Source organism: Tubulanus polymorphus, chromosome 5, assembly GCF_964204645.1.
Source record: "Tubulanus polymorphus chromosome 5, tnTubPoly1.2, whole genome shotgun sequence".
Taxonomy (NCBI): Eukaryota; Metazoa; Nemertea; class Palaeonemertea; order Tubulaniformes; family Tubulanidae; genus Tubulanus; species Tubulanus polymorphus.
In genome coordinates, this window is record NC_134029.1 from 5,047,512 (window position 1) to 5,074,629 (window position 27,118).

General features: G+C 39.6%; 2 protein-coding genes and 1 pseudogene across 2 annotated transcripts in view; all 3 read right to left on the reverse strand.

The window, feature by feature from the left end:
* LOC141905973 (nonsense-mediated mRNA decay factor SMG5-like) overlaps positions 1–2,599 on the reverse strand; it is a 41,863-nt gene extending 39,264 nt beyond the window's left edge. The window contains exons 1-6 of the mRNA XM_074795103.1: positions 2,430–2,599; positions 1,728–1,826; positions 1,454–1,577; positions 712–874; positions 534–638; positions 10–99 (exon numbers count right to left, since the gene is read on the reverse strand). Coding sequence (XP_074651204.1) covers positions 10–99; positions 534–638; positions 712–874; positions 1,454–1,577; positions 1,728–1,826; positions 2,430–2,497 — 649 coding nt within the window. The 5' untranslated portion in view covers positions 2,498–2,599. The remainder of the gene's footprint in view (positions 1–9; positions 100–533; positions 639–711; positions 875–1,453; positions 1,578–1,727; positions 1,827–2,429) is intronic.
* A 16,792-nt stretch (positions 2,600–19,391) lies between these two features.
* LOC141905956 (cAMP-dependent protein kinase type II regulatory subunit pseudogene) lies at positions 19,392–21,472 on the reverse strand (annotated as a pseudogene).
* Positions 21,473–24,901: 3,429 nt separating this feature from the next.
* Positions 24,902–26,773, reverse strand: LOC141906185 (EF-hand calcium-binding domain-containing protein 1-like). The gene is made up of 5 exons (XM_074795419.1): positions 26,649–26,773; positions 26,162–26,411; positions 25,832–25,979; positions 25,472–25,537; positions 24,902–25,112 (listed from the first exon to the last, which is right to left on the reverse strand). The coding sequence occupies exons 2-5, from the start codon at positions 26,402–26,404 to the stop codon at positions 25,012–25,014; spliced, it is 558 nt and encodes a 185-aa protein (XP_074651520.1). The 5' UTR covers positions 26,405–26,411; positions 26,649–26,773; the 3' UTR covers positions 24,902–25,011.
* Between the last annotated feature and the right edge of the window lie 345 nt (positions 26,774–27,118).

The following is a 27,118-nucleotide window of genomic DNA, read 5'->3' on the forward strand; positions in this document are numbered from 1 at the left end:
GTTTCTCACCTAAGCTCGGGTAAAGGATGAGAGCCTGTTTGTAATAACGTTGCGCTAGAATTCGACTGCGAACGCCGTCAAAATCTTGCTGGTAACGAGCTGAAAATTGAAATTAAAATACATATAAAATCATTTCACATCATTAACTACTGAAAAATCGCCTATCTGGATAAATCAAAGTTTACAATGCTCAAATCAGGGTCCCTTAAGAGAAAATTTAAAATTTCAAGGAAATCCAAATCATTTCCATATCCAAATTACTGTAGACTCCTCCTGAACTAGTACTGTTTATTTCAGTAAAACCATTATTTTGGTGGTTTTGCGAGCAAATCTTTATCCTTAACACTACCTAAACTTAGTTTCTAGTTTTTCGGCATTTTGCCCAAATTAACATAGTTTCAGACTATCTGTTTAGGGTTTTTTAATAAATCAAGGAGCAGTAGGAATCCGGTAAATGTAGTCTGTTTCAATTCAAAACGGGCCAAAGCAACCACACCAGCCCAGTGATTCAACAACACAAGTGTTTAACATACCGATATCTCCGAGATAAATCAAGCACCGATGACAAGCTTTACGAGCCCAATCTAGAACCTGCGTGTCGACATCGATTCGTTTCATTTGAGTCATTCCTTTACGATCTGCAATATTACAAAACACCAAACTGTAAAACATGCGTTTTGCTCATTTACGAATATTCGTACTTGTACTTACTAATAAGGTGAGATGGCGGCTCGGATAGGTAGTGGAAGTCCAAGATGTTTAAATTCAAACCGAATTCGCTTTGAATTCGTAGTAATAGATGATGGTAATATCCAGTCGCAGCAGCTAGATGCGTACGAAACGCAATTTCAAGACTACTCTTTTGTTGAACTGACTGAAAAAAGGTAGGCAAAATGTCCAGTGATAGCAACATATGAACAAGAGCTAGAAATTCGTCATGTGCGGCAAATAAAGACTGGAGCGTTCATGAAAAAACAGAAAGATTTTGAACATCTTTATCATTTAGAGAAACCCATATTATCAAATCAAACTGTTATTGTTTGTTTTCTTATGTTTTGGGCAGAATCCTTCCACCAATCTTCAGTGCATATTTGAAAACGACAGTTAAATGTTACACAGTAGTTACTAGTTACAATAGTTAAGAACCACACCAGGAGTCTCAACTTACATTCTACAGTATTTCAAAAACACAGAATTTTTGGTTTTTCAACTAAAGAAATCTTTCAGTTTTTATTGTGGGTTGACTCGCAAAACAAGAAAGCCATAACAGAGACCAGGAATTTCTGCTTCAGTCACAAATCTTTGCTTCATATTTACAACAAGAACAACAATTCAAAATCAATCAACCATTTGAACCTTGAAACTGGATCCTGCACTTCCACAGAAGTTGGCAAAAATTTCATATCAAACAATAGAATAAGTAAGTTCAAATCTGATCTTGTGAAAAACGAACCTTTCGATGGTTCTTCAACAGCTGAATGATGTCATAGAAAACTTTACGCCATAAAAGTTCTTCAGCTCGCCGGCCGTATTCAGTCGGATCATAGAACATCAGCTGCTCGCAGTAGTCTTTTAATCTATGTTATCGAGGAAAGAAAGAATTAGCACTTCATACTGAAGCTGCCCTAGAAGTGGTGCGTGCCAGGATAATGTCAATGAAGAGCTGCAACACCAGGTGATGTGATGATCACTCAGATCTTCCGTTCGGGTCTACTTTACTGACTCACCTATTTCGAAGCCCGATAGATTCTGATAAGAAGACATCTCTGTAAGCTTTTTTCGTTTTGAGTATTTCATCAAGTCTCCTGATGCAGTCCAGAACTGCCCTGTTAAATAAAATAGATTTTAAACCTTACCACTTATAAAATAATGCACGTCAGCAATAAAGACCAGGTATTTTGTAAGCAGAGGCCTTTTCTATATAGTAAGGGCCTTGAAGTTGAGCAACGGAACCATCATTCCTCAGCAGGGAATCGATGATATCAAGGCTCTGCCACAGTACAACACAATCCTTGATTATCAAAAGGAGTAATTGGCTTCCCTGATCTAAGAGGGTGTAAGCTCAACATTATAGCGATCATAGTGGCTATTAATGCTGGCATCTAGGAATACGAAATACGGGCAAGGTCAGACAGCACAAGATTTATAACACCAGAGTTTTGCCTGCCTTTCTGTTTTGTAGCATAATTTAGCAAGGATCTAACTAATACCGGTACTAAAAGTTAGGAGGGCGGGGAGAGAAGGCACTTGTTATATCGGATCATGCTGGGTTTATCTACAGATGTGGCAGTAGTGGATTTATTTATTATTTCATCCGGCCATAGCCCATATTTAAGAGTCTGTGACGATTCACAGGCTTTGAACTGCTGCAGTAGCCTTGCTGCAGTCCAAGTCAGCAGTATCGCGTAGTGTAGTTTTCTCACTCTAACCTGTAGAGCCGCTTTGCTTTATCGAGCTCAGATTTTCCATCTGAATTCTTTCCAGGTATTTTCTTCATTTTATTCGATTGACAGAAAGTCAAATCAACATCCAGCACATCTTTACAAATAGTGTTTTTCTCGCTTCAAAAAAGAACTTTTACAGAAGTTTCACTTTGACAGCAAGCGCTACCGGAACTAGAACTAGACTCCACACATCGGTCGGAATGAGACCCGGACGTGTAAGTCAATACAATACAATAAACTTTATTCGCATTTTACCTGGAAGAGTGCATCTATATAGTATGATAGATGTGTGTTGCCTATATTATGGAAAACACCACCACAAAGAACTCGTACAAATCCTTCAATCTTTAGTAGTTTATAGTGATGACTTGACGACGATCTCCTCGGACGGACAGCCGGGGAGTAATAATGGCTTTTTGCCTTACAAACAGCGGCTGGCCTATTGCATCTTCAAGATGCAATAGGCCAGCCGCTGAAAAAAGTTTTTTCAACCACCCGGAACGGTTTTTCACCGTCCAGAAAAATAATTTTACAAGATCCCTAACTGATCCCTAATACCGCATGCTCCCGTATCCCACGGAAAAAAGACCCCGGCGAGGCAGCTTCGATCAGTGCGCATCATACTTGAGCGCCGATCTGTGATCAAACATTTTTAGTTAGTATGATCGTAATGGATTCGACTAATAAGTCCATACAAAAATGTTGGAAAGGCGACAGGTGCCTTAGGTTTTCTCAAATGAACATGCCATTGAAACAAAGGAAGTTTTTGAGTTTTTCCTGTCAATTCGTTTGTTAGAATTTCATCCGTTGAAGAGAGTTCCATCTCGTATGCAACAGATGGGCTATTTAGTAGGCCACCATTTCTTTGTCTTTTTTTAATTCGGTGTCGTTTCTTTATCATTGCGTGGCTTTGATCTCAGAGTGCATCAAATGGAAAAATTGTCATCGGATATTTACGCGTCAGAATGTCCGCGTCCGACTTTCATTAATCGAGAGATCGAAAATGTAGTTTCTGTCGACTGTTGATAAAGTCGATGGTTTATATCAGCATGCACACAGCAGACGAGACAGCAGCGGATATCGCGAAGAACCGTATCATTTCTCGCTGAGAAGCATGGCTGTGTATTGGCACTTCTTTGAACCTATTAAATCGCTAAGCGTGTCCGGAATAATGGAGGCTTTTTCCTACGAGTAAATAAATGAGGTTTTCTTAATCTTTCGTGCGCTCTACACGTTTAAACATCAAACATGCCACTTATTGTACATTTGAGATTGATGGTCTGATTATACGGAACTGACTAGAAAACAGAGACTATCTGTTTGAGAGTCGTAATACGTGGATTACTCGTAAAAATCGAACATCTGATCGTGCCACTCGGCCGTGCGGAAGATTGCCATGAAAATTATGCCTACTAAAGACGAATCGAATGTCCCAACTCGCTTCGGGGCTGATGCAAAGTTCCCCTCATTGACATTTTAATTTCCGATTTGACGCGAGGAAAATATTGACTGTGCGATAAAATACAATACAATTTTAATCTGGGTATCACCCAAGGGGCGGATTTTTTAACGTCGGTTATATATTGAATTAAACATCACTTTAGACAGATTAATTAAAATAGCTTTGACAGAATTTCAACAAAAAAGGGGAACGATCTTGTAGTTTTTAATTTCGAAGATTGATGGGTTGACAGGTATCGAAAAAATCTTTAAGTCCGACCGTATCAGCGTTTATCCACACAGGGTCCCTATGTTTGATTGGAATTTATTCGCCGTCACAGGCATATGAAATTATTCTTAGCTCTTTAGTATAGTGCAGTAGGAAGGGAGAGAGAAGAAGCCGGAAGTAGTCTATACGTAAATGCTGTTTTGAACTTTCAATTCATAGCAGAGCTTTAGCTTATCGTTTTGTACGTTCATTGGATTTACAATGATCCGAATAAAGGCATTATTTGCGAAGGGAATGGGCGAATAAATGAAATTACATGGCGGTCAAAGAAACTATCATTCACTGTAAAGGCCAATCCTCGGACCATCGCGGGGGAAATCGAATAGTGTGTTTGACTCGTAGACAATAACATGTATTGCTCCCCTCTCTCACATCGGTATTCAAATGGTGCACACTTCTTGCCAACTCCACGTGTCTTTGCGTTCGGCTACCTGCTGCAGTTCCATCCCCATCAGCATATAAAATGAATACATAAATGTGGATGTAGGTGACAGTATCACAAGACGATTTACGTGACTGAATGTAATTGTTCGTTGCGCATTTACAAGGAGCTAACGACTACATGACTATCACATAAAATGGGAACTTATCACGAGAAACCAGCGGTTCAATGTTTCCCAGAAGATGCGTTATAGTCCCGGGAAACTGTCAGGTGTATAGCAAAAACTACTCCCACCGGAATCTGCTAATCGGTCGCGTAGCAAACGAATTGGGTAATGTAGATGTTAGGGACTGAATCTCTTCTTTGCTTATCGCGATTCGCTTCATCGCTTTGATTCTTGATTCGATTTTGCTCGCCATCGGCTGCCTGCACGTCTGTCGTCGCTCGTTCTCTTTCACTACACGCTGTTTCTAATTACTCGAGAACAATCGCCCAAATCAATGCTTAATTGTCGACATGAAAGCTCGGCTGAAATTAGACCGATATTGCCCTAGTCGTAAATTGGACTTTCACGCAGCGTTTGTCGTTAGTTTCAATTAGCGTATCGTTATGCCGGTCATGACTTTTACAGGAAACAGTGGATGAGATTTTGGAATGATTACTTTTCGCTTTCAAAGCACTCGCATTTGATTGGGGGTTTCCAATGACGTTTGGTGGAGAATAATTAAACAGAAATCTAGGAAAAGCCATTTGTCATCCTTGCAAGAAATGAAAGTCCAAATGAAAGGCCTCCATTGATTGCCTCGGCCAGAGATCCATCATCAGCAAAAATAGACAAACGCACCGGTTTTTGCCCTACAGTTTCAGGCTCACAATATGAACCCTATTTTTTAAAATCCACCCACTGTAAGTCACCGGAGTATCAGAACTTGAATGAAACGGTATTCTTTTAACAGGGAGGGAACGAAAAGAACCACCGCCCAATTCCGCCAACTCAAGGATTCGAACCCACTCAGTTCGTGACATTCGAATAGCGTTCATCCTCGAAAGTTTTCTGCTGTTTAATCACATCTCCGATACAGTCGTCAATGCTAGAGTCCCTTGGCAATCCCGTGCGGAGGGCAATTTGCTCTGAGACATTAGCACATCATTTATGATTGAAGGAACACACGATTTTATATGGTTCACGCGAGTTTTACCTCGGACGTACTATTCTAAGTGGTTTTAACTAATGGTACTGCTTTTCCTGATGTGCAATAACGGCTACGATTTAAATAGAAGACGCACGCAACAATTCTCTTTCATCAATTTATAAACAAGTTGATTGTTTCATCTGCAGCGCGACAAACGTGGATAGAATATCAAACACGAATACCGTAGAATAGGGATACCGTGGTTACTTGAGACAAACCTTTTTTATTGAAGTAACCGGCCGATGTAGTCTCATCGGCATTTATGATCATTTTCATCGTTTTCTTGCAATGCGATTCTTTCAAATTGAAATAATACCGATGGTACGAAGCAACTTTTGTGTGGGTGTTTAAAAAATGACTTCAATTTTTTTAAACTGCCAAAAGGAAATTCTTCCTAAATATGGCGCCAAGCAAACAACTCATATTTAATTACTAGACAATAAAATGATCTTATAATTTACGTCACGTTTTGCATGATCATCATCATCAGTTAGTTGTATTATGGAATCGAAGCTATGATACTATGAAGAGGTGTCTCAAGTATCCCAGCCCTACGCCATTCACTAAAACATCAATACGATTGCGTTGGCGCGCCAACAATTCATGGCATCAATGAATGAGCGGTCGATGTTGATGAGAATGAAAGATGTTAAATCAAACGTTATTTTCAAATATATATATATATATATATATATATATATATATATATATATATATATATATATATATATATATATATATATATATATATATATATATATATATATATATATATATATATATATATATATATATATATATATATATATATATATATATATATATATATATATATATGAATGTTTTTTTTCAGAAAATCTATTGCAGCCGGTGATATCCGTTACGTATTGGGCGAGTGATACATCAATTTAGGTATAGAAAAATAGTGTCAAAAAGATCCGCATTTCAGTCGATGAAAGATTTTCTAGATGGGCAGCATACGAATATTAGTGCGATCAGATGAATGCTTTTATTCGATAAAAAGTTTCTGCGCATTTCCTGATATTCGCGTTCACCGATGTTTTGTTATGTTTATTTCATTTCGGTCGTTACGATCCCGGTGAGAATATTGCTTTACGAAACAAAATGCAGATGATGATAGACAGAGGAATCGAATTCCGCTGACTCTACCATGTAGCAGAGGGAATGAAGACATAGATTTCTGTTGACACGCCGATTTAGCAATTCATAACTTTATCGATATTCGCTTGCCGGGGCTAGTTAACGTCACCGAGCACTTCAGTATTATTCTATTCTTATACATAGATACATATAGGTTACACCGATATATGCTACAATCCCCATCCCATTGGATAAAATTTCGATAAGAAATTCCAAAATCATAAGTTGCCTATCGTAGCCGCGATACCGGTCACATTAACGGTTGATTTAATGCAATCGAGGCGACCTTGAACTTTACCTTTACGTCCGTCTGCAATTGCTTTTTTCGCTCGACTTGCGCGCAATAAACTAGTTACCTATACTTCCATTATCGGCTTCAAAACGCCGGAATCCCGAGAGATATTCTCGTGATCCGGGTGGTAATTAATACGTCATTCGAAATGTTGTCTGTTCTCCGTGGAGGAAATGAAAATAAATCCTCATTTTAAACCGATATCGCTGACAAACAATGGAACATAACTCATGACGACTGAGAGAGCGTGTTTTTTCTCAAATATTGTACACCTATTGTACACCTATTTTGATCGATTGAATTTCTATTATCTACGGTACAAAACGTAAAATTGTTAAAAAAAAGGAAACGCAATTTATATCTGAATTGTTAAGGATCGTTTGGTTCGAGACGAGACGAATACCAAAAACAGCTTAAGCATGAAATAAACTGATCAATCAAATGCGACCACTGCCATGTTCAGAATATAACGCGTACAGAGATGCTTAGTTATCAACGTTATAAGAAGAAATGGAAAAAATTGTTTCATGTCGTACACGAATAGAAAGTCTATCAACTGCCTTATCAAAGCTGCCGGTCAATCGGGTCAGATTTGTTTTCATCATCTGCCATCGAAGCTGCCGGTCAATCGGGTCCATTTTTTTAGGAATTCAACACGCAGCGGAACCTTCCTCGCTATCGGTGCGATGTTGTCCGATCAAAATCAATTGTCGATAAGGAACATTTTCGCCGTCGGAACTCTGCAAGAGGGGCGTAGTAATGAGCAGACTTGATTGACAACCCATTTCCTTCTGCCAAGCTACGTAGCGGGGGACTGAGTACATAGATAAATTTGTTTAGCTGCAGGGATGATGACACGGTAATCGCACAAACAAGTCCCTTACAGTAAATAACAGGTTGGCGGAACTTTGTTACAGCGATAGCGCAACTCACCTGAGGCTGGTTCTGCGATCACGAAATTGTCACATTACACATACACCAGTCCTCCCTGGCAGGGATTCGAACCTGATTGCATCTCTAGACTCAGCCAACCGTGGTGAGTCTCGATCCCTGTCGAGGGGGATGATACACCCTAAAACAGGGCAAAATGTGATCGGCCCGGTAGTTAGAAAACACCATAAAGATATTTCAACATAAAACAATGATGATTTTTTATGGTACAAACCCGAAAGTGTGCATGCAGCCCCGGGGAAAACTATTAAAATGTTTCTACCACCGGCTAATGAAGAGAAGCAGGTGTATTTTTCTAATTCATCATAATATTGATTTATCGGGGAGCTGTTGAAGATTAAAAACGAAAAGGATTTAAACTTCCAATAACGAATGCTTTGATCTATATAGCCGAGTGGCAAGACGCATTCGACGGATTTTAAATGAAAACATTTACAGAGCGCGGTGGATAAAGATCTGAAATATCGGGACAAGTTTGAAGATAACAGATTGAGTAATACACTTTCTAAGGAGTCTGATGCTGGTGCAAAACAAAGGCAAAAATACTCAAAGAAACAAAACTAGTTCATGTTATTCTAAATGTCATCCAGGAACATGTTCTTGAAATTTCACCTCTACCCCAAGGTCAAAATCAATTCATTTTCAATGTCAGTGCTTGAAGAAGGAACAATTTAGCCGCGATGACACGAAGACGATTTGGCCCGGGCCGAATTGGTACGGCCAGGCTCGGGTCAAATTTGGCCCGTGCCTAATTAGAGAGCGCCTTCACACGTAAACCTCTCATTCGATATCAAACAAAGCGAAATGGGTCATTTCCGGTACCAGATGCAATTCACAGGCAATGATTTGGCTCGGTGAACACTGTGTTTCGGGCCAAATTTGGCACGGGCCAAAAATGCTCGTGTGATCGCGGCTAACGTCCAGGGGTCGGTTCTATAGACTGGTATCAACTTTAACACGGGGGTTAACTCTATTGAAAATGAATTGAGTTAGCCCCCGGGTTAAAGTTAATACCAGTCTATACAACCGGCTCCAGCACATCAATTCGAGAATCGGGGTTATTATGATTTGCCCAGTAATGTTTATTCGACATGATGCTCGTAGTTATTAAATCTGAATTATTAATACTTAGCCCTTATCCGTGTGGGTACCAGTCAGGTGTCTACATCTGTAACTATTCGCCATTTCGCGTTCGTTTGTTTATAAATTGTGTCGTTCTATGTGTTAGTTAAAGAAATGTTTACACTCGCAATCCATTGGCAAACAGTTGGAAAATTGGATGATTACTATTTTCGCGGCGGCAAATTAGTTCGGTTGTTCGGTATAGATACACGTGATGATTATTTCTTACTCGTATTTCTCTTCACTGCCGGGTGTCTTTTCCGCGTTATCAACTGAGGAGGATAAGACGGCAGAGTTGCCGCTGATTGCGAACAGTCATCGCTCAAATATCAACCAGAGCACGAAGTAACACTCAAACGCGTTGAAGAATTAGTGCGGTTCCGATTTATGGCGGATAATCAACGCAGACGTCGCTCGCGCCGATGATACTTCACGCGTAACACTCGACGAAAATGAGAATGTTCAATTAAAGGAGGGCGTACAGTTCACCAAAGATATATTACCTGATTTACTACTGGGAGAACGTTGGACCTTCTTTCAGTAATCATTCGGGATCTTTTGCATATCTACTCATCATTACGTATTCGTTCATTGATATGTGTTTATTTGCATAAATTAGTTACAACTTCTTGTACTGATCACAATTAATTTCTAGGTGTTTATGGTGTTTTCAACTGTGCACTGATGCTATAAAACGTGGCCCCACTGGTCATACCCGACCATTGACCCTGGTCTGCACGGTATAGTAATGGACGTATTTGGCTGGTCGTGTTGACAATTTCAGCCTTCTCAAATACGCAAACATATCCAAATTACTCGGGACGAATTATCAACTAAAACTTATCGCGTTTATGAAACGGTGGCGCGCTATGTTAAGTGGCTCACGGAAATGTCTGTTTGCGCGACTACAAGATAGATCGGATAGCAAATATTGGTTCAATTCAGTTTGATATTGACTGCACTCTCCGCCGCCACAGCCCTTTACTTCATTTCCACAACAGCTTTCACTTATCAATCAATCGAACACCTAAACATCAGCAATCGGACGCATTTCTTCCTGGCAGAATGTGGTAAAAACAACTATACGGATACGATTGACGATATTACGTATCATTTGAAATTTCATGCTTATGAAATTATAGAATTACGAAATTTCATCAATGCCTCGTGGGCATCATCGAATTTTGCCCTCTTCACACGACCTTGTTTGTCGTCCTCCACGACTAATTTCCGGTGCCTAGGGGTGAATAATACACATCTCTCGTCGTTAACAAGACTTATATTACAGGACATATATTCATGGCGGAATTTTGAGATCTCATACGTAGCAATATATACGAAATATCAAGGCATGGGGGTGTGTGTGTGTTATGTGTATACGTTTGTCTTGGAAATAGGTATATAGCTTGAAAACCATATTGAAATTATCCTCGGTAGCGAGTTTAAATAATAAAACAAAAATCCAAACCATTTTATTTTTCATATCTATATTTTCCCTTCTATAATGATATATTCCGAGATAAAACTAAACTAATACAAAAATAATACAGTATGGATTATGATTTAATTTGTGGAAACATCTAAGATCAAATGGCAATCATCAAGTCGGTTAAGAAAGAAAAAGTTACGTAAAAACACCAAAAGCAAACTCTTCTCTGCGCTTAACGAAAAAGGGAGTTATTTTTCGGATTTCCGAGAAGATTTTTATTCGATCTGATGAATTTGTCTCGCTGTACATTAATTTTATGCGTACGCATGCTTTCAAGTGTGACATCTGCGTAAATGATTGAAACATTCGCGATAGTTGATTATTTCCATGATGTCAGCCAATATATTTATCTCCCAATTGGAAACTTGGCACATTTCATGGGAATTGCTAGTAAAGCGTACAACTACGGAAATTGTTTTCGTATAAATTTATTTACAAAAATGACTGACGGATATGTAGAAAACGCGTTTACCCTCGCGACAATCACATCCGGTTCCAAATACGATGTACATACCTCGGACCGACGTAGCACATATGTATTTAGCTTTAATTCAATATTCATTTGGCAATCATATTTGAGTCAGCTATGTAAATACCAATTCGACTGAAATTCATTGTCGACGATGTACGTGGGTAAATATAATTACAGTCGGTTGCCGCCTCGGGCGCTAAAATCGTATGTAAGATGTCAGGTGAATTCTGTTGCGCGAGCGTGAAATCCAAAACGCAAAAACAACAGCGATTTGAATCTTCGTGGATAGAGCGGCACTCGCTTCGTCTTCAATATCTTTTGAAACCCTGAACGTTTCTAAAGTGTACCATGAATATACACGAAAGGTCCCGAGGTTCCAGTTACATAGTTACTCCAGGTTAACGATGCTCATACGGTCTCAGGATGATTTCAGACATGAAGGCGAGCGTACAATAGCTGACACTAAGAGTCACGATCACCCTTGTATTTTTGACCCGCGTCAGATTTCGTCAGGGCCAACCGTTAACACTTGTGCCAAATGGGTACGTGGCCTGGTTGACAAGGGCCAATAGAACTGCAGTGTTTTTTCTATTGGCAGGACACCTTATAACATCTCTCAATGGAATACGTCTTTCATAGTTCAGACCTGACGAAGAATCAATGCACTTAGGGTTTTATATCGCCCACTGCACATGCACCGCAGTACAAAATCCCATCAACGGTATACTGTAAATGTGAGAACAGCTTTTGTTGACTGTAATACCTTTTCGTTGGGGCTAATGCCCTTCGAATCCGATTAAAACGTTTTTTTTTTCTTTTGAACCTGCGCTTTCATCGGAGAACTTAATCTAAATAGAGTGCGCATAGTAAAATGAACGAAGAAAAGGAAAATGTCCGTTGCATTATTAACATGTTTCTTGCCAAAAACAAAACAACCTTTTCCTATATTCCTTTGTTGAACGATACATATATAAATACGGACATATTTCAGGCAATCAGGTGGCGGAAACAAATTGGCACATACGAGTCAGACGGATATTTTGATTAGCGTACATAGAGCTGTGACAAAGTATATGGCGCCGATACGAATCCCGCGTGGGATACCGTTCCGCCACAATTGATATATTCGTCTCTGGAAAATCCATAACTCAAGCTACCTACCGATACCGTGGCGTGGATATTCATGTTTTATACATTCGTCGAATCCCGAAAGGATTCAGTGCCGATAAAACGAATCGACACTGACGACACCATAAACAGCTTCAAACAGTTTCTTTTTATTCGTTTTTTTTTTAAAGGCGCATGTATCTCTTGTGGCCATCGATTGAGATGTTTCGTTTGGCAGATTCGGGGAAAATGCTCTTTCCTACGCAACTAAGATAGTATTGATCCAACGCGTCTACTATGAAAGCAGGCAACAGAAGAACGATGACCGCCGATGTCTGGAGATTTTTTGAATGTGGGAACAGTTTTTCACACAGCGTTACACGATCGAACAACGGAATTACATGTATATTATCTATCATCCACACAAAAACCGCAGCCTTTCACTGGGTTGCTCTGACATAATGAAATCTTCGTATTCTCTTTCGTTTCCATCTTTATTTTTCTGTAAAATTTAATCAAGAAAATCATTTTTGAAAGATACGCATCGTAGCAGTTCTAACTTTCAATAATTCAAAGGAAAAGGACGGGAAAATGAAGAAGAAGAAGGATGAAATTCGAGGTTACGTCGGATATAGCAAGAAATTGCCATTAAGAATCGACCTTTCGAAAATGTCACGTACTGCTTGCTACACGCGAATAATGGAAGACACGTCTGGCGTGAAATAACACTCTTGTCGACACGTTAATTCATTTCTCAACAAACCCAGTCCCCTGTCGGGACGATGAAAAAATACTTAAAACTTTTGTTGATTGATTGATGCCTTTAGGGCAGCAGAAACATCGTTTAATCGACTTATCCCGCGTGTTTCTCCTGGGAAGAAACCACGGTCGAGTGCGCGTGAGACGAACGTTTTAAGGTTTCCTCGGCGCGGTATATCCATTAGTTAAGCCAATTTATGCAATAGCTGAGCGCTGACGAGGCTGTAGATCGCTGAGACGAGACGGATTCTGTCTGGTGATATTTCATTAATATCATACGATATTATTGATACACGTGTAATTATCCGACTGTCGGTGTTTGCATGCGTCTTCTAATCGAGCACGATGGAAGGAAATCGAACAGACGACTCCGGCGAATGTTCCACCAGTAAAATGCCGCCAAGCACCGCATCCGCTCCCACCAATGTGTTCGAGCTGTTGCATAAGCCCAACGCACAGGTTTTTTTAGAAACGAGACACATGGTTTCAGGAACCATGTTTTCAAGTCAGATATGTTTGATTCCATGTTTCTGAGTCCCCGTGTTTCCCTGCGTCGTGTGCGTTATGTTTGATCTCCATATTGCTTGTTTCTCTTTAACGCACGCGACACACAGGGGAACGTGGAGTAACATGTTTCTGTCCCATATTTCCGCATTTTCATGCCTCGTACGCCTTGGGCCTAGTCCATCGTAATTTCGAATATCATTTTAAAGTGTCATTCCATTGGTGTTGGGGAGAATATATTGTAATGAGAGATAGCGCTCGTGAATCTGGCCGGCCATCTATCTTGTCGCAACGTTTCACAAAGGCGATGTAAATGACAATATGAGAATTTACGATTTCTGACTAGTTGAAACCTATAAAAACATCCATTTTCAATGGTTGCTTTATCGACGTTGACGTCATTCGTGTGATTTATCGGTTTTAGACTATGTACTTCCGAATCTCTGATAGAATCATAAAATCTATTTGAAACTCGCGGGATGACTGCAAATACACCAGTTACTACGAGTTAAATTTTCATGGCAAACGCAGACAGTCTAATGACTACGGGCGTCAGTTTTTGTCGTGATGGGAATTTCAATGGTATTATGATTTTCTTTACGCTCACATTTCGTGTTGTTCGTCATAAAGATTACATCCTGAATGGAACGACTCAGTAATATTCGGTTTTTTGACGCCGCTAATTATTTAAGGAGTTCTGGGTGAGTCGATGTGCACTACGTCATCAGTATTGGTGTTTAAAAATAACAATTAGAATTGTGAATTTCGGCGTTCGGAAATTAAGCAATGTATGTATGATTTTTTCAATAAACTTTCAAGCTAGCTTTCTTTTCTGTTTTTTCTAACATATTGATTGTCTTGCCATCACCGATAAGTAAATACTTTGTTCCTGCTCTCAATAAAGAAAATGGAAATATTGAATTTTGAATATTGATAGTTGTTGCATTGATGGATCTTAATAATATGTCATTGCCCAAAGCTATATTCGTCTGGCTGGTAACTTCCTGAAAAGCTGGGAGTGACTACAACTTATTTTGGATTACCTCTAAACCGAATCGACAGAATTCCATGAATCTGATGTCCATGGATTGACAGGGATTTACTTCGCAAAGAGCTTAATTAAATCATAGACTCTAAAACGAACGAGCAACTGCTTCATAAGAAACCGAATTACGCATCGCTTTCGATTATTCAGATACAATCTGGTAATTATTATTAGAGGCCGAGCGAGTAACGATCAATTTCATGCATTGTATTGAACTATATTGAATATGGCGATCGATGCTGTGTGAATGCGATCACATTAATTTTCCGCATTATTTCCCCGTGAGCTTCTGCAAGAGTGTATGATTACCTTGTTTGCCGAATGGCACCAGCTGGTCCCAGCCCGTGCAACCGTTCGATCTTCGCTGCTAAAAATATCAATGGATCGATTGATCTCTGACTGAAACTAATTCTCCGCACTTGATTTTGTACAAGTTGAACGAACGGTGTGTTCCAAATAGCCATTGTCGACTATCACTGTCAAAACCATTCGAAATATACGCAATATCGTATCGCAATAGGTTCTGAAACATAATTAATTGCAGGCATTTCGATAGACGATTTTGCAATAATCCAGCTTCATATGAGATTGCATTTCCTAGAAAAACAACGCCTAAGATGTCTTTCAAACTGTGAGAAATACAAACACGAAACTTGGAAAGTTTATTAGTCGAAAGTGAAATTCGAAGCCGCCTGTTTCTTTGAATTTCTCGTGGAGCTTGTTATTTACAAGTCACAAGAGGTTCGATTATTACTTCGTCGCCTGAGATTTAATTAGTTTCGAGCAGCGTAGCAACCCACTGGATGCGGGGGATATAACCGAGTCCCTAGACGAGTAACAGCTAAGAAACCGTAGGTAGCATATTCCAATTCAATATATGTTTATATATATCACGTATTATAGATCTTACATTCCATGGGGTTACCAGATATTGTGAGTATTACATGATGAAGTTCGTTAATAAGAACTATACTTAGCCGTCAGTGCCTCGTATATTGACGTCACTTTAAAATCGACCAAATCATATACCTCGCTGTATCTTGTCAAACGCACCCCGTAAAATGAACATATTTGAATTGATGATGTTTTTATTGATCCCCATTACGTTTACCGCGTACGGTCAAAGCAAATTCAATTAGCCAATTTATGTGCGCTACTCTGGTGACCAAACGAACGCTTCATTAATCAACCCAGTCGGACTTGTCACTAAATTGGAATCAGATACCACCACCTTTACGTGACTGGTTGGGAAGTAATTCGCCTAACGATCCTTGCCATCTAGTTGCCAGTCCGGAATTACTTTTAGATTCCGAACATGCAACTACGTAGATGGGTAGGATCGTAAGACAAATTACTACCCAAGAAAAAGCGTGCCAAAGCAGTAAGTGGTCATTAAGGTAATTTTTAATCTAGGAAAAATGAAACTCGGGATCGTCGGCTTCAACCCCCATATATAATGCCATAAGTATCTATTTTTGGCATTCTTGCTTACGTATTTCATTTAGAAATTGCCATATGCGCAGCAGACTAATCTTCCGAAATTTTCAATAAAATTGCAAGATTTCTAAGAATACACGTTTTACATAAACAAGTAAGAACAAAATACATCAGTGCCAACAGTTACTGTGTGCAACACGTGTCTTCGACGTATAAAGCAGATGCAGTGCGCTGGGCGAGAAAATTATGATCTTACATGTCAGCTCCATTAATGACAGGTAATTGTTGTTAGCCTTGAACATATGAAGTAATATGTTGTGCGAAAAAGATACTCTTCAGTATCATTTCTGTTGATGGAATGTTAAACTTTATTGTCACTTAATTCTATATACCCCTAACATTTGATTTTCAACATAAATCTGCTACATTTATAAATCTGCCACTTTGTATACTTCTCTAATGTAGTCGATGCAGGTTTGAACAAGTACTGGTTTGGAGCATAAACGATTTCCAAGTGTTACGTTTAGAGTCGGAAATGTTTTTTGCAGTCGTCTGCGACACCTGAACACGGGAACAATAGATCACCAGTTACACCATGTAGATGACCTTGAAGTTGAAGTTGTCGGTGATATCCGGCAATCAAGCGAGGCTCCGAAACTAGACCACTCTACGTAGATGTCGTGAAATGAAGTAATCAACTTCTCAAGTCACTTCAATCGTGGACAAATTATTCGCCTAATCGTTGACTTAAAGCGCACCAAGCAAATTATTGATATGATATACTAGATTCGGGCATGTTCGTAATACAATATAGCTTCATATACGTTCATCACGTGGATTATTATTTTGCGCCGAACACGCGGTTTAAGTGCATCCCAAATATTTGAACATCACAGATAAGATTGAGCTAACCGTGTTTTATATCGTTTTCTGTTAGTTTTCGCCCTATAAAAGCTGCAGTTTGCAGCAAGAATTAATTAAAACCTATTCGCCAATGCGCAAATATCTCCGTGATAAATGTCTGGGCACATTCGGGTGTACACCAACCTACTGGATACAAGGCGGAAATCAATGCAGTTAACAGTGCAGATCTGTGCAGTTAACAAATGAATTCGCCCCAAAATTATCAAGTCTTCCCATTAAAAATTTCGTATTGGTACGATGGTTTTATTTGTTATATTCAAGAATTATTGTAAGCTTCCAAATCATTTTGGAATAAGGTAATTTGATATGGTAAAGTATTAGAAGATTCCTTATCTGCTAACCACTTGTTTTAGTAGCTGATTTTTGTTGTCGTCTAAGGTGAAATCGTCTGTCACGAGAAGTTCGCGGTGTTCCACAAGCTCTTACTTCGACGCCGCTAGTTTGACTCATAGTCGATTTTTACTGTCGCCAATCTCTGGTGAAAATGATCTTACACCACGAGGAAAAGGTCAGCTAAATAAAGTATACTGCGTCGATCTTTGATATTTGTCATCGTAAAAATGTTGCTTCCTATTAGATCGTAAAACCCGGGAATAAATCATTCATTAATGTCTCCGATGAATTAGAGCCAGGTAGGAACCAGAGAATCTAGTGATAACAGAAAAAACTTGGTTCGATAACTATGTGTGTCGAATAACAAAATGACTCACGAGGCTCTTTCCCGATCACGATGAAATAGTAAAAAGTAATTCTTTAGATATTGATGGAATCAGGACTTTATATAAGACCATGGAGGATAAGATCATTTCCAGGGGCGGATTCAGGAATTCCGAATGGGGGGAGGGGAATCCGAGACCTAGTTGTTTCCAGGTAATGGGCACCCAACTGCGAGGGGGTGTATGGATTTTGAAAAAAGGATATTTCTCCGAGCAGTTAGATTCTAGAATAAAACGACCGTAACTTTCTTGAACAAGGTTGTGAAAATATTATCTCGGTAAAAATAGGGGTAGGCAGGCCGCTTAGGCCCCTCAGATCCGCCCCTGGTTTCTTCATAATCTAACCGGTCGCAGTCAAGACACGTTTAGTTATTCGTGAATATACATTTATTTAATCGAATAAATAATCTTTTCGTATAGATTTATTTACTATAATAATATATATGTATATGTATGTTTGCTACAATTTTTCTCCACAGCTCCATAACAATAATGAGAACACGTTAAAATCTCTTCAATCCGAAACAGGATTTTACATTCGTATAATCGAACAAGAAACAATGATTTCCATGCGAATCGAATTATCTTTTTTTTTGCAAAGTCATTTATAGATCCTGGATCCAGTTCTATAGTTCTGAGCTAACTCTGAGTTGAAATTAGTTCATTTTCAATGAGTTAACTCTGAGTCAAACCTTAACTCACAACTGTGGAACTGGGCCCTGTTTATCAAAGTCGATAGTCGGTTACATATTGTATATAAGTCCATAATTTTTTCCAAATGTGAACTCGGAACTGATAGTTAACTATCTTCGATTCCACTATTAGAAATATTCAAAGCCTTTGGAAACGTAACTTAAAGACATAGTTCACAGTTTACTAACTCCCAGTACGGGGATGGATATTTCCTTACTTAAACCAATTCGGTAGAAACATAATCTGCACCGACACCCCTGCAGTCAGAGAGTTCATTTAGGCTTGTCCACATATTTTCTCCTAAAACATGCACATTCCGACAACTTTCCTCACAAAAAGGTGGCTGGAATGTTAGTGCATTTTTCATTATTGAATTTTGCGACAATGTTTCCAGTAATTGTTTTTTTCCGAATACCCCCAGGAACGATTATACATAATACAGTTTTTCGTGTTATTTGCACCTGCAAACTCGCAGAGTTAATGGTTTCGTCGTTAAACGGTATCGAGGTCGTATACGTACGATTATTTGATAAAGCTATAACGTGAACGTTTGAACTACGTAAACGATGCATACGTGTGCAGTCCCCGACGTCGCACGCTGGGGCCGAATTCCATTAAAACCGTCTGCTTTCTAAATTGATTTCGTAATTGCCTCGCAAAACAAAACTGATAACAATATTGCAAGCGCTAGATCAATAGCTCGTGATAATTGAATACCTAACCGAGCACGATATAGATGGGGCGGTAGTAACATCGGGATAAGAATGGATATAGCGTTTGTTTAGGGTATTTCATCATTTTTCTACTCACAAATTACTGAAATGATCATTTAACTGTGCGTGGCTGTGGCAACTCGAGTCGACACAACAACAACACTGTTACCAACACACGCGAAATGTATAGTTTTCTTATACACGATGTGACTGTTTCATCGAGAAAAATCACCTTCTGATTTATAATTAAAGATCTCTTATTACTTAAACATTCGAATCGCTGCGAGAGTTTGTTATTTATTCACATATCTCTCGCTGGAGAGACGAGCAAATATCACGAGTGGTCGGTACATACACTTAGCAAATACAAGCAAATTCATATTAAACACATTTCAGGTCCAATTCAAACATTTATATCTCTGCGCTAGGCGTGAACCTTAAAACGGTATTTTACGGCTTTGTTTTGACCAAATTCGATTTGATATATTGCATCGAATATAGAATTATTAGCTTTTACCTTTCGAGAGCGAGAACGGAAATTAACCTATTTTCTTTCGTCTTGTTTAACATGGTTTCGTTAACAACCAGACAAAAAGTAATTAGACAGCTTATTGGAAAGTTGGATGCAGGGGAGCGCTCGACGTTGCGGCCGCCTAGGCAGAAATTTACAGAGCATGACTAGGCATTACGAGGCGGTGTTTACGCAGAAAAAAAGCTCGTTTCACGAAAGGAAACAATTATCCAGGTTATGAAAAGGCCGTATTTGTTAGAAACAGAGCTCGTTGGGTCGTCAGAGTTTTTCCGCTCCGACGGACCGGAATGAAATCCGTTTTCTCCCATCGACGGTCGAGTCGTTTGGTAAGCGCGGTAAGACGCCCACAAAATGAAGTAAGATAAGATCGATATTTTACTGATGGTCGACTGTCAAACTGTGATCTTCTCCTGAGACGACCAGAATTAGTAGAACTGACAATTATCCCCCTCTAGATACGGTACCCTCGATCAATATTGCCGTCGCCGTCGTCACGGTGGCATAACAACATAACTGCAACGAGTGCAAGCACGGCTTCAGACCTGTGCGAATCGACCTGGCATCTGTTACCAGTAATAATAATTAAGTTTATCTCCCAAGGAACTCGAGCACACAACCTCTGATCGTACATACGTTCGTTCGTTGGTCATTCGTCAAATCATATCGAACAATATAAGAAGCTTACACACAAACGCATATCGCACCAAGATGGCGACAATCAATTTTTCTTATATTTCGCTATCGTACGTTTCATTAGATCTAAGCAAGGTCCTAGTAAACGTTCGAACGATTCCCGCTCGAGAAATGCGACCTTGACCTTCCCGATCGCGTAAACGTTGGCAGAACGAGGTTTGTTCTCGACGAGCGCCATTTCTCCGAAGTATTTCCCTTTCGTAGACCTCGCTATCTCGACTTCTTGTCCGTCTTTGTTAATCGTAATGCGCACCTCGCCGGTTTCGATGAAATACATACCATCCGCTTCTTCGCCGTCTTTAATGATCAAATCGCCGTCTTTGTATAACTGGGGTGTAAGGGCGTCTGCTAGATTCATGCGCTCGTAAGGTTCCAGAGTTGTTAACATCGGAACGCTTTCTAGCAGTTCCTCGTACATTTTCCGTTTCTTGAACGCGCTTTTCATCACGATGGTTCTGAACGATTTCCTATCCATCGCCCAAATTGTACCTTTCGATTTGGCGATGACGGTCGCCGAGCGCGGCATGTTATACATAAGCGCCAATTCGCCGAAACTACCTTTGTGCTCGAATTCGTGCACCTTTCTCTGTTCACCGTTGACAGTCACGAATACGTCGTAGACTCCTTCGTCTATGACGTAAAAGTTATCGCCGTCATCTCCTTGACGGATAATGAACTCATCCGGTTCGACACGCTTTTCAAACATGGCGTCGACGACGTCTTGCATTTGCTCGCTATCCAGAGATCGGAATAATAGAATACCTCTTGTCGACTCGATAAGTCGTTCTCGTTGCTCATCGGATTTCGGGTGCGCGATTCGTTCTTCGTCGCTGCTGTCGGCTTCCGGGTCGTATCGCTCGGCCGACACGGAATGACGACGAGCGAATCTGTTCTTCTGCGTCTTCGGCTTCAGTTCACACGGCTCCGGTTCTCGGGCGTCGTCGTCATCGTCGACGATGATGTACATGGGAACATTCTGCGGCTTTTTCGTGTCTCGAACCCGGGTGAAATATTTCACCGCGTAGTCGTAGATATCCGTCGGTTTTTCTCGCAAAACAGACACGGTAAAATCCCGCAGCATGTCACCCAGACCTTCCGGTATATCGAAATTCATCTCGAGGGTTGCACGTACGTCAGAATGTACACAATATCAGAATCGTAAAGATTCGAGACGGTTTTTGGTTTTTAGTTTCAGAACTCACCTTGAGGATGCTTATCCACGGAAAAGGCGGTGTTTCTTGGCAACAGTAGCCGGAACAATATTCCGCACTTTGATAGAATAAATCTCTTTTCTAATCCGCTACGGTAGTTCACGGAGAAAAAGATAATCCACGTTCGCTTAATCGTTGTTTCAGTTATTGTTCATATTCGTCTAATATATCGCAGACGTTCGTGTAAACTTCGTCCTTGTTTGTCACATACACGCGCCGCGCACGTCGGGTTACCGCGCCGGTGCACGAGTCGGTGAGATATCGAAGAAATTAACTTCGAATCGCGATACGCGATTAGTCCTAAAAATTCGCTCAGTCGGAGTGAAGTTGAAATTAGTCAATTCATTTACAGCGACCGATGCGAGATTGGAGCGAGTGCGGGAGAGAAATAGGCGCGATAGGTAATTACACACGTATCACTCAGGTAGTGATGGCATGGAAAGAGAAGCCTGTGAATTGCTCGTCGCTTTTGTACGAATCATTCTCCTTACCGAACGACAGCCAAATGCCCACTGGCAGCAACAACAACAGCGCGAATATAGTCGATATATTCTCAAGATCGTATTATCGCGCGCAACCTGTTAGTCTCTGTCCACTCCGCCTTATAATTGCTCCTTTCCTAGAAAATAGAAAAAAAATCTGGATACGGAAGCGAATACCGAGTCGTATTTTCCTGGTCGTAGCGACGCGTTCGTGACCAATTCCTAATGGCCGTCATTTCTTCCAATTTCCTTCATGAACACAGACAGCGGAAAATGACGGTGAATATGGTTGAACCTTTTTTGTTGGAAAATATCGTCCATTTCCACTATGGCTGAAACTGTGCTTTTGAGGGATAATTTTAAACAAATGGAATATGTATTTGGATTTAAAAAGTCAAATTATGATTTTCGAGATTACTCGTTCTGAACGTGGTTTAGAATCAAAGACACATTAAGAGCTATTGAAACAGATTTATCCGCCAAAGTATGATTAAGATTAATCCCACACCTCAGGACTAAAAAAAAAGTTTTAGGAATTGAATGTTTATTGAGACCACAACGTATCACTCCCTCCTCGGCTGATTTCAGCTATCATCATTACACACTTTTAATCTTCAAGTGCTATTAATTTCAACTAAATCGATTTGAACTAGAACTGCTGTTTCATTGTAGAAAACCGAGCACAATGATGATATTGCCACCGTATGAAAATTGGTATGAGAATGATGAATGATGAATAATATTTCTTTCGGTGAGCGCTCGACCCTGAAATTACTTGCGATAGAAATGCAAACTTCTGCCACCGAAGATCGAATTGTTTGTTGTTTTTTTTTTACCTCTTTAGATTGATAGATCCGAATAGCGATCGGTTTCCCTTGCAGCTGGTGATAATATCCGGAGATTGATTATGGCTCATCCAGACAATCGAGATTCACGTCCGGCTGACTCGGTTACCGCACGCTACTGACTGACGAATAGTCGGAGCAATGAGACTCGAACAGATGGGACAAATAACGCTCGGAATCACCGCTAGGTGCGCGCACGGCGTTCTGTTGCGTCAATTTTTACTAATAGCGGTAATTTGCTAACAATATTACGATCGCTTATCTTTCCGTGCATAATGATAAACGTACACGGATCAATTATTTGAAAGTCAACTTGAAAAAAAACAGCAGCAGTACACGTATTGATGCATCTGCACGTCTATGCGGAGTGTGCATAACGAAATACTACTCATCACCACAGGCGAACTTACTGGTTTCAAAGGTTTTTTCAGACGAATTGATTTTTGAATTCGCAGAAGCCGAATTCATACGTTTCAACGTAAATTACTGTATTGATTTTGGGTAATTTTTTACGGATCTAGAATCCAAGTCTTATACGACGTATTCATGTCAAAATGAGTTGATTTTCGGTCATTAAAAATCGTGAACTCAGGAGATTAAAAATGAATGGAAGCATATTGCTTAGGACACTGTTAACTTATCTCGACGCAAGTTCAGATCTTTTTGAAAATCGTTGTCAGATGCAATATTCTCATAAGATATCCAATTTCCACCCACTCCCCTCGTGTATTCTATCAGGTCGATTATTTCGATTCTAGCGTTCCACGTGTGTTTACTTCGTTTTCCACTAAGTTGCTAGTACCCCGTATACCGTATACAGTTACGTCATAGCTAGAAATTTAGACACCATTGATATCATATATCATCATTTCCTGCTCATTGCTACGAAACATATCAGCATACAAAGAATTCAGCAGTCTACTATTTGCTCATGTATAAACCTAAGGGATTTTTCAATTGTTGATTTCTGGTCGAAAATGAGTTATTGCTTGCTTTATGTTTGCCGTGTGTTTTTGAGCTGAGCTCGTGGTATATACGACAATCTAAATGAATATATAAAATGGAATTAATCGCACAAGTGTTTCGCTCACAGAGACAAACGATAAATCAAATATATTAAATATTCATCGATATTACATTCCATTTACAAAAATAGCTAAGCACCAGTTTAGGTCCCTAACTGCAAACAGCTCGCGAACAGTACGAATTCTGTCGGCAATGTGGATATTAAACTTACATTTTACGCGGTGATGGATGATACGATAAATGGGAGGAGAAGAAAGGTCCGCCCGCAGACTGTCTTCCTACATTCATGTAAGATTCATCATTGGAAATATGGCCGATTATTGATGGAGCTTTGACATTAAAGACGTCGAACCATGTTTGAACGGATCGTCGACAATGCACGAGAAAAAAACGATACAGCGAGCATGTAAAAAACGAACATGATATCAGGTTGAACAGAACATATACAATCTTGGTTTTTAGATTTCCATCTAATACAGCACAACGAGAATAATACATTTTTTGATTGGTTAGTGAGTAGTTTTCCTCTACTCGGATATTCATTTCCGCGTTCTCGCTGATGTTACAAGTATAAACGACAAAACCGAAAAAGGCAGTTCTGTCGGCGCTTTTTTCTGGACGACGAGCAAAACATAGTCTTTATTAAGCCTTTCGAGAACTCTATATCTACATCACCCTAAAAGCTAAAGACGCAGCTAAACAAGATTTCCTTATAACGTGAGTCAATAAGGCTAAAGTAGGTTTTTGTGTTCGGTTCTCTTGTATGTTCTGTTTACTGGTCTCTCTCTTTGCAAGAGCGTGTTGCTTGGATTTATTTCTCGTTCAGAAAACTGTCTGATGTCGGAAGTACTATACTCTTATAAGATAAATCCTAAGAAAGACAGTATCTAGACGTCTGACATCACGTTCGTTCTCTAATCCTCGAGACACTTTGAATATCCGTAGAACAAAAACTTGAAACAAACATTTTAGCTTGCGTGCACAAGGTATTTTTATTATCTGGATTCATATAATAAAACTGCTGCAGAAACCAGCTGCAGGTAATTAAATTTTAGATCAGGTATGGTTGAGATCACATGTATCGGCGATTCAGTTCCAGCCCCATTCATTGCTTTCAGCGCTTTCGTGGCTGTGCTGGTTGATTACAGTTATTTTACCCCCGCCAGTTCCAGGGCAATTTATCGTGTGAACTAACAAAAGCAAGATGGAAAATATGGATAAGGCATATATGGTATTATATCTAATATCATAGAACAAATATTAAATCGACAATGAAACCTTCCATAAAATATATAGCCTCCCATAAAAGAAAAGGCCTTAATAAGATCAGGGGATCGATTTTATAGACTAGTATTACCTTTTACCCGGGAGCTAATTCAATTGATAATGAATTGAATTAGCTTCCGGGCTAAGCGTAATACCAATCTATAAAACCGGCCCAGGGTTTTAGGAGGCAGCCATCTTTTTATGGGAGGCGATTTTTTTAAAATTTATCTTTTTTTTCAACTCAACACTTCACTTTGAATTTCGATTATCTAACATAACCTACCGTTATTTTTCCTTTCGAATGCCCACGGGGCGCGTTTAAATTCCCACTCGGAGATCACACCGTTACCTAAAACAGATATACCATTTGTTCAAAGTATTTTTCAAAATTTCGGGTGTTACTTTTCCTTCCTCGGTCGGGCTTTGAGTCTGAAGAAGGGTGATAGTAACCACCCGAAATATTTCTAGTAATTTCAAATAAACGTTTTATGTCAATTTATGAATGTGCGATTTTACGTGGGGTTCTCACGTAACAAAACGTAGATTATCGTTACGGATCACCTATTAGTACCTTCCAAAAGATTTGCAGCATGGTTTGATTCAATTAATTAAATGACCAGTAAAGACCCGAACGAATACTTACGGTTTCGGTCAGCCAGTTGAAACATTCTCGATACGGCAGACGTGCTGACTTTAAGGGCTAGACTCAACTCCGTAAGCGTAAGATAATCGTTATCGTCCAGATCATAGTAGTCCATATCGGCTGGCAGCGGAATATTGCGACCTTGAACCTGTAAGACATAATCAAACTGAATGAAAAACGAATTATCTCGATCTGAAAATTCTACGATAGTATTTTCAAAACGCTTATCGAAAAACGAGAGGAGATATCAAGACGAATCATTGTAAATCGGTCATCGTTCTACTAATTGGAATAAATGGTCCCACGGGGCTTTCGGCATTCAATACTAACCCCTACAGCGCGCTTCTGTCTTTCGTGCGGGCACAGATTACGGTAATGGATAGCGCACAGTCCATCCACTCTACAGAACCAGGCACACAAATGCGGACACTGTTGTGTCAAACTGGCTGTTTCGTTAAAGACGACGGGTTTGTGTTGATCAGGTTTATGAGGCATAGGCGACGGTTTCGCCGGCACGACGAGCCCGTGCGCGATAGAAAACGCGACAACCAAAAATATCAGCGTTAACTTCATCGTTATCCTGAAAATAAACAATGCAAAATCCGATACGGTTCAGGGATGTGGTAGTATAGGTGCAAATCCTGAGATAATTTCTACAATAGCTCTTAAATAGATTCTATGATTATATATTGGTGACTATATGTGACTGAATTAAATAAACTAACTATGTAAAATGTAGAAAAATGATTCAGTTATTTTAGCTGAAACGATAAGCCACACATAACCAACTTACTGCTTGAAGCACTTGAAAACATACCTTGCTTGAAGAATTGTTGCAGTTCTACAAAGCTCCTTTTCTCGGTTGTCAAATAATGCGTTCTGAATTCCGGTCCGAAAGAAACTTATTTATACCATTTCGTTGAAGTGGAATTCCCATTTTTATCTGCCCGCTGTGATTCAGCAATTTGATAGTCTGAAAAACATTTTTATCGCAGACATAAATTGAACAAAGTTCAAGACATTTTTCAAGAGTTTTTTGTTCGGACGAGTAGTGAAATTTTTAAGGCCATCGATGATTCTAGAATGAATTGAATATCTTCGATTTTATAAACCGTTTGAATAATGAATTTGAAACTGAATGCAATAACAAAATAATGTTCCTAAGCACTAGAAATTCTTTTGTGAATCTAATTACAAATAGAAAAGTTGTCAACCTGAAAAAAACGCTTCAAGCAAGTAAAAAAAGAAACTGTTTTTTTAAACTCGATCAATATCTTAACTGTGGGC

Coding starts and splice junctions, on each gene's coding strand:
- LOC141906185 (XM_074795419.1), bottom strand. CDS start 26,404: ATGAAGTTAACGCTGATATTTTTGGTTGTCGCGTTTTCTATCGCGCAC. Junction 25,980..26,161: donor GACAGAAGCGCGCTGTAGGG/GTTAGTATTGAA, acceptor TATGTCTTACAG/GTTCAAGGTCGCAATATTCC. Junction 25,113..25,471: donor ATTCGAAAGGAAAAATAACG/GTAGGTTATGTT, acceptor TGCTTTTGTTAG/TTCACACGATAAATTGCCCT.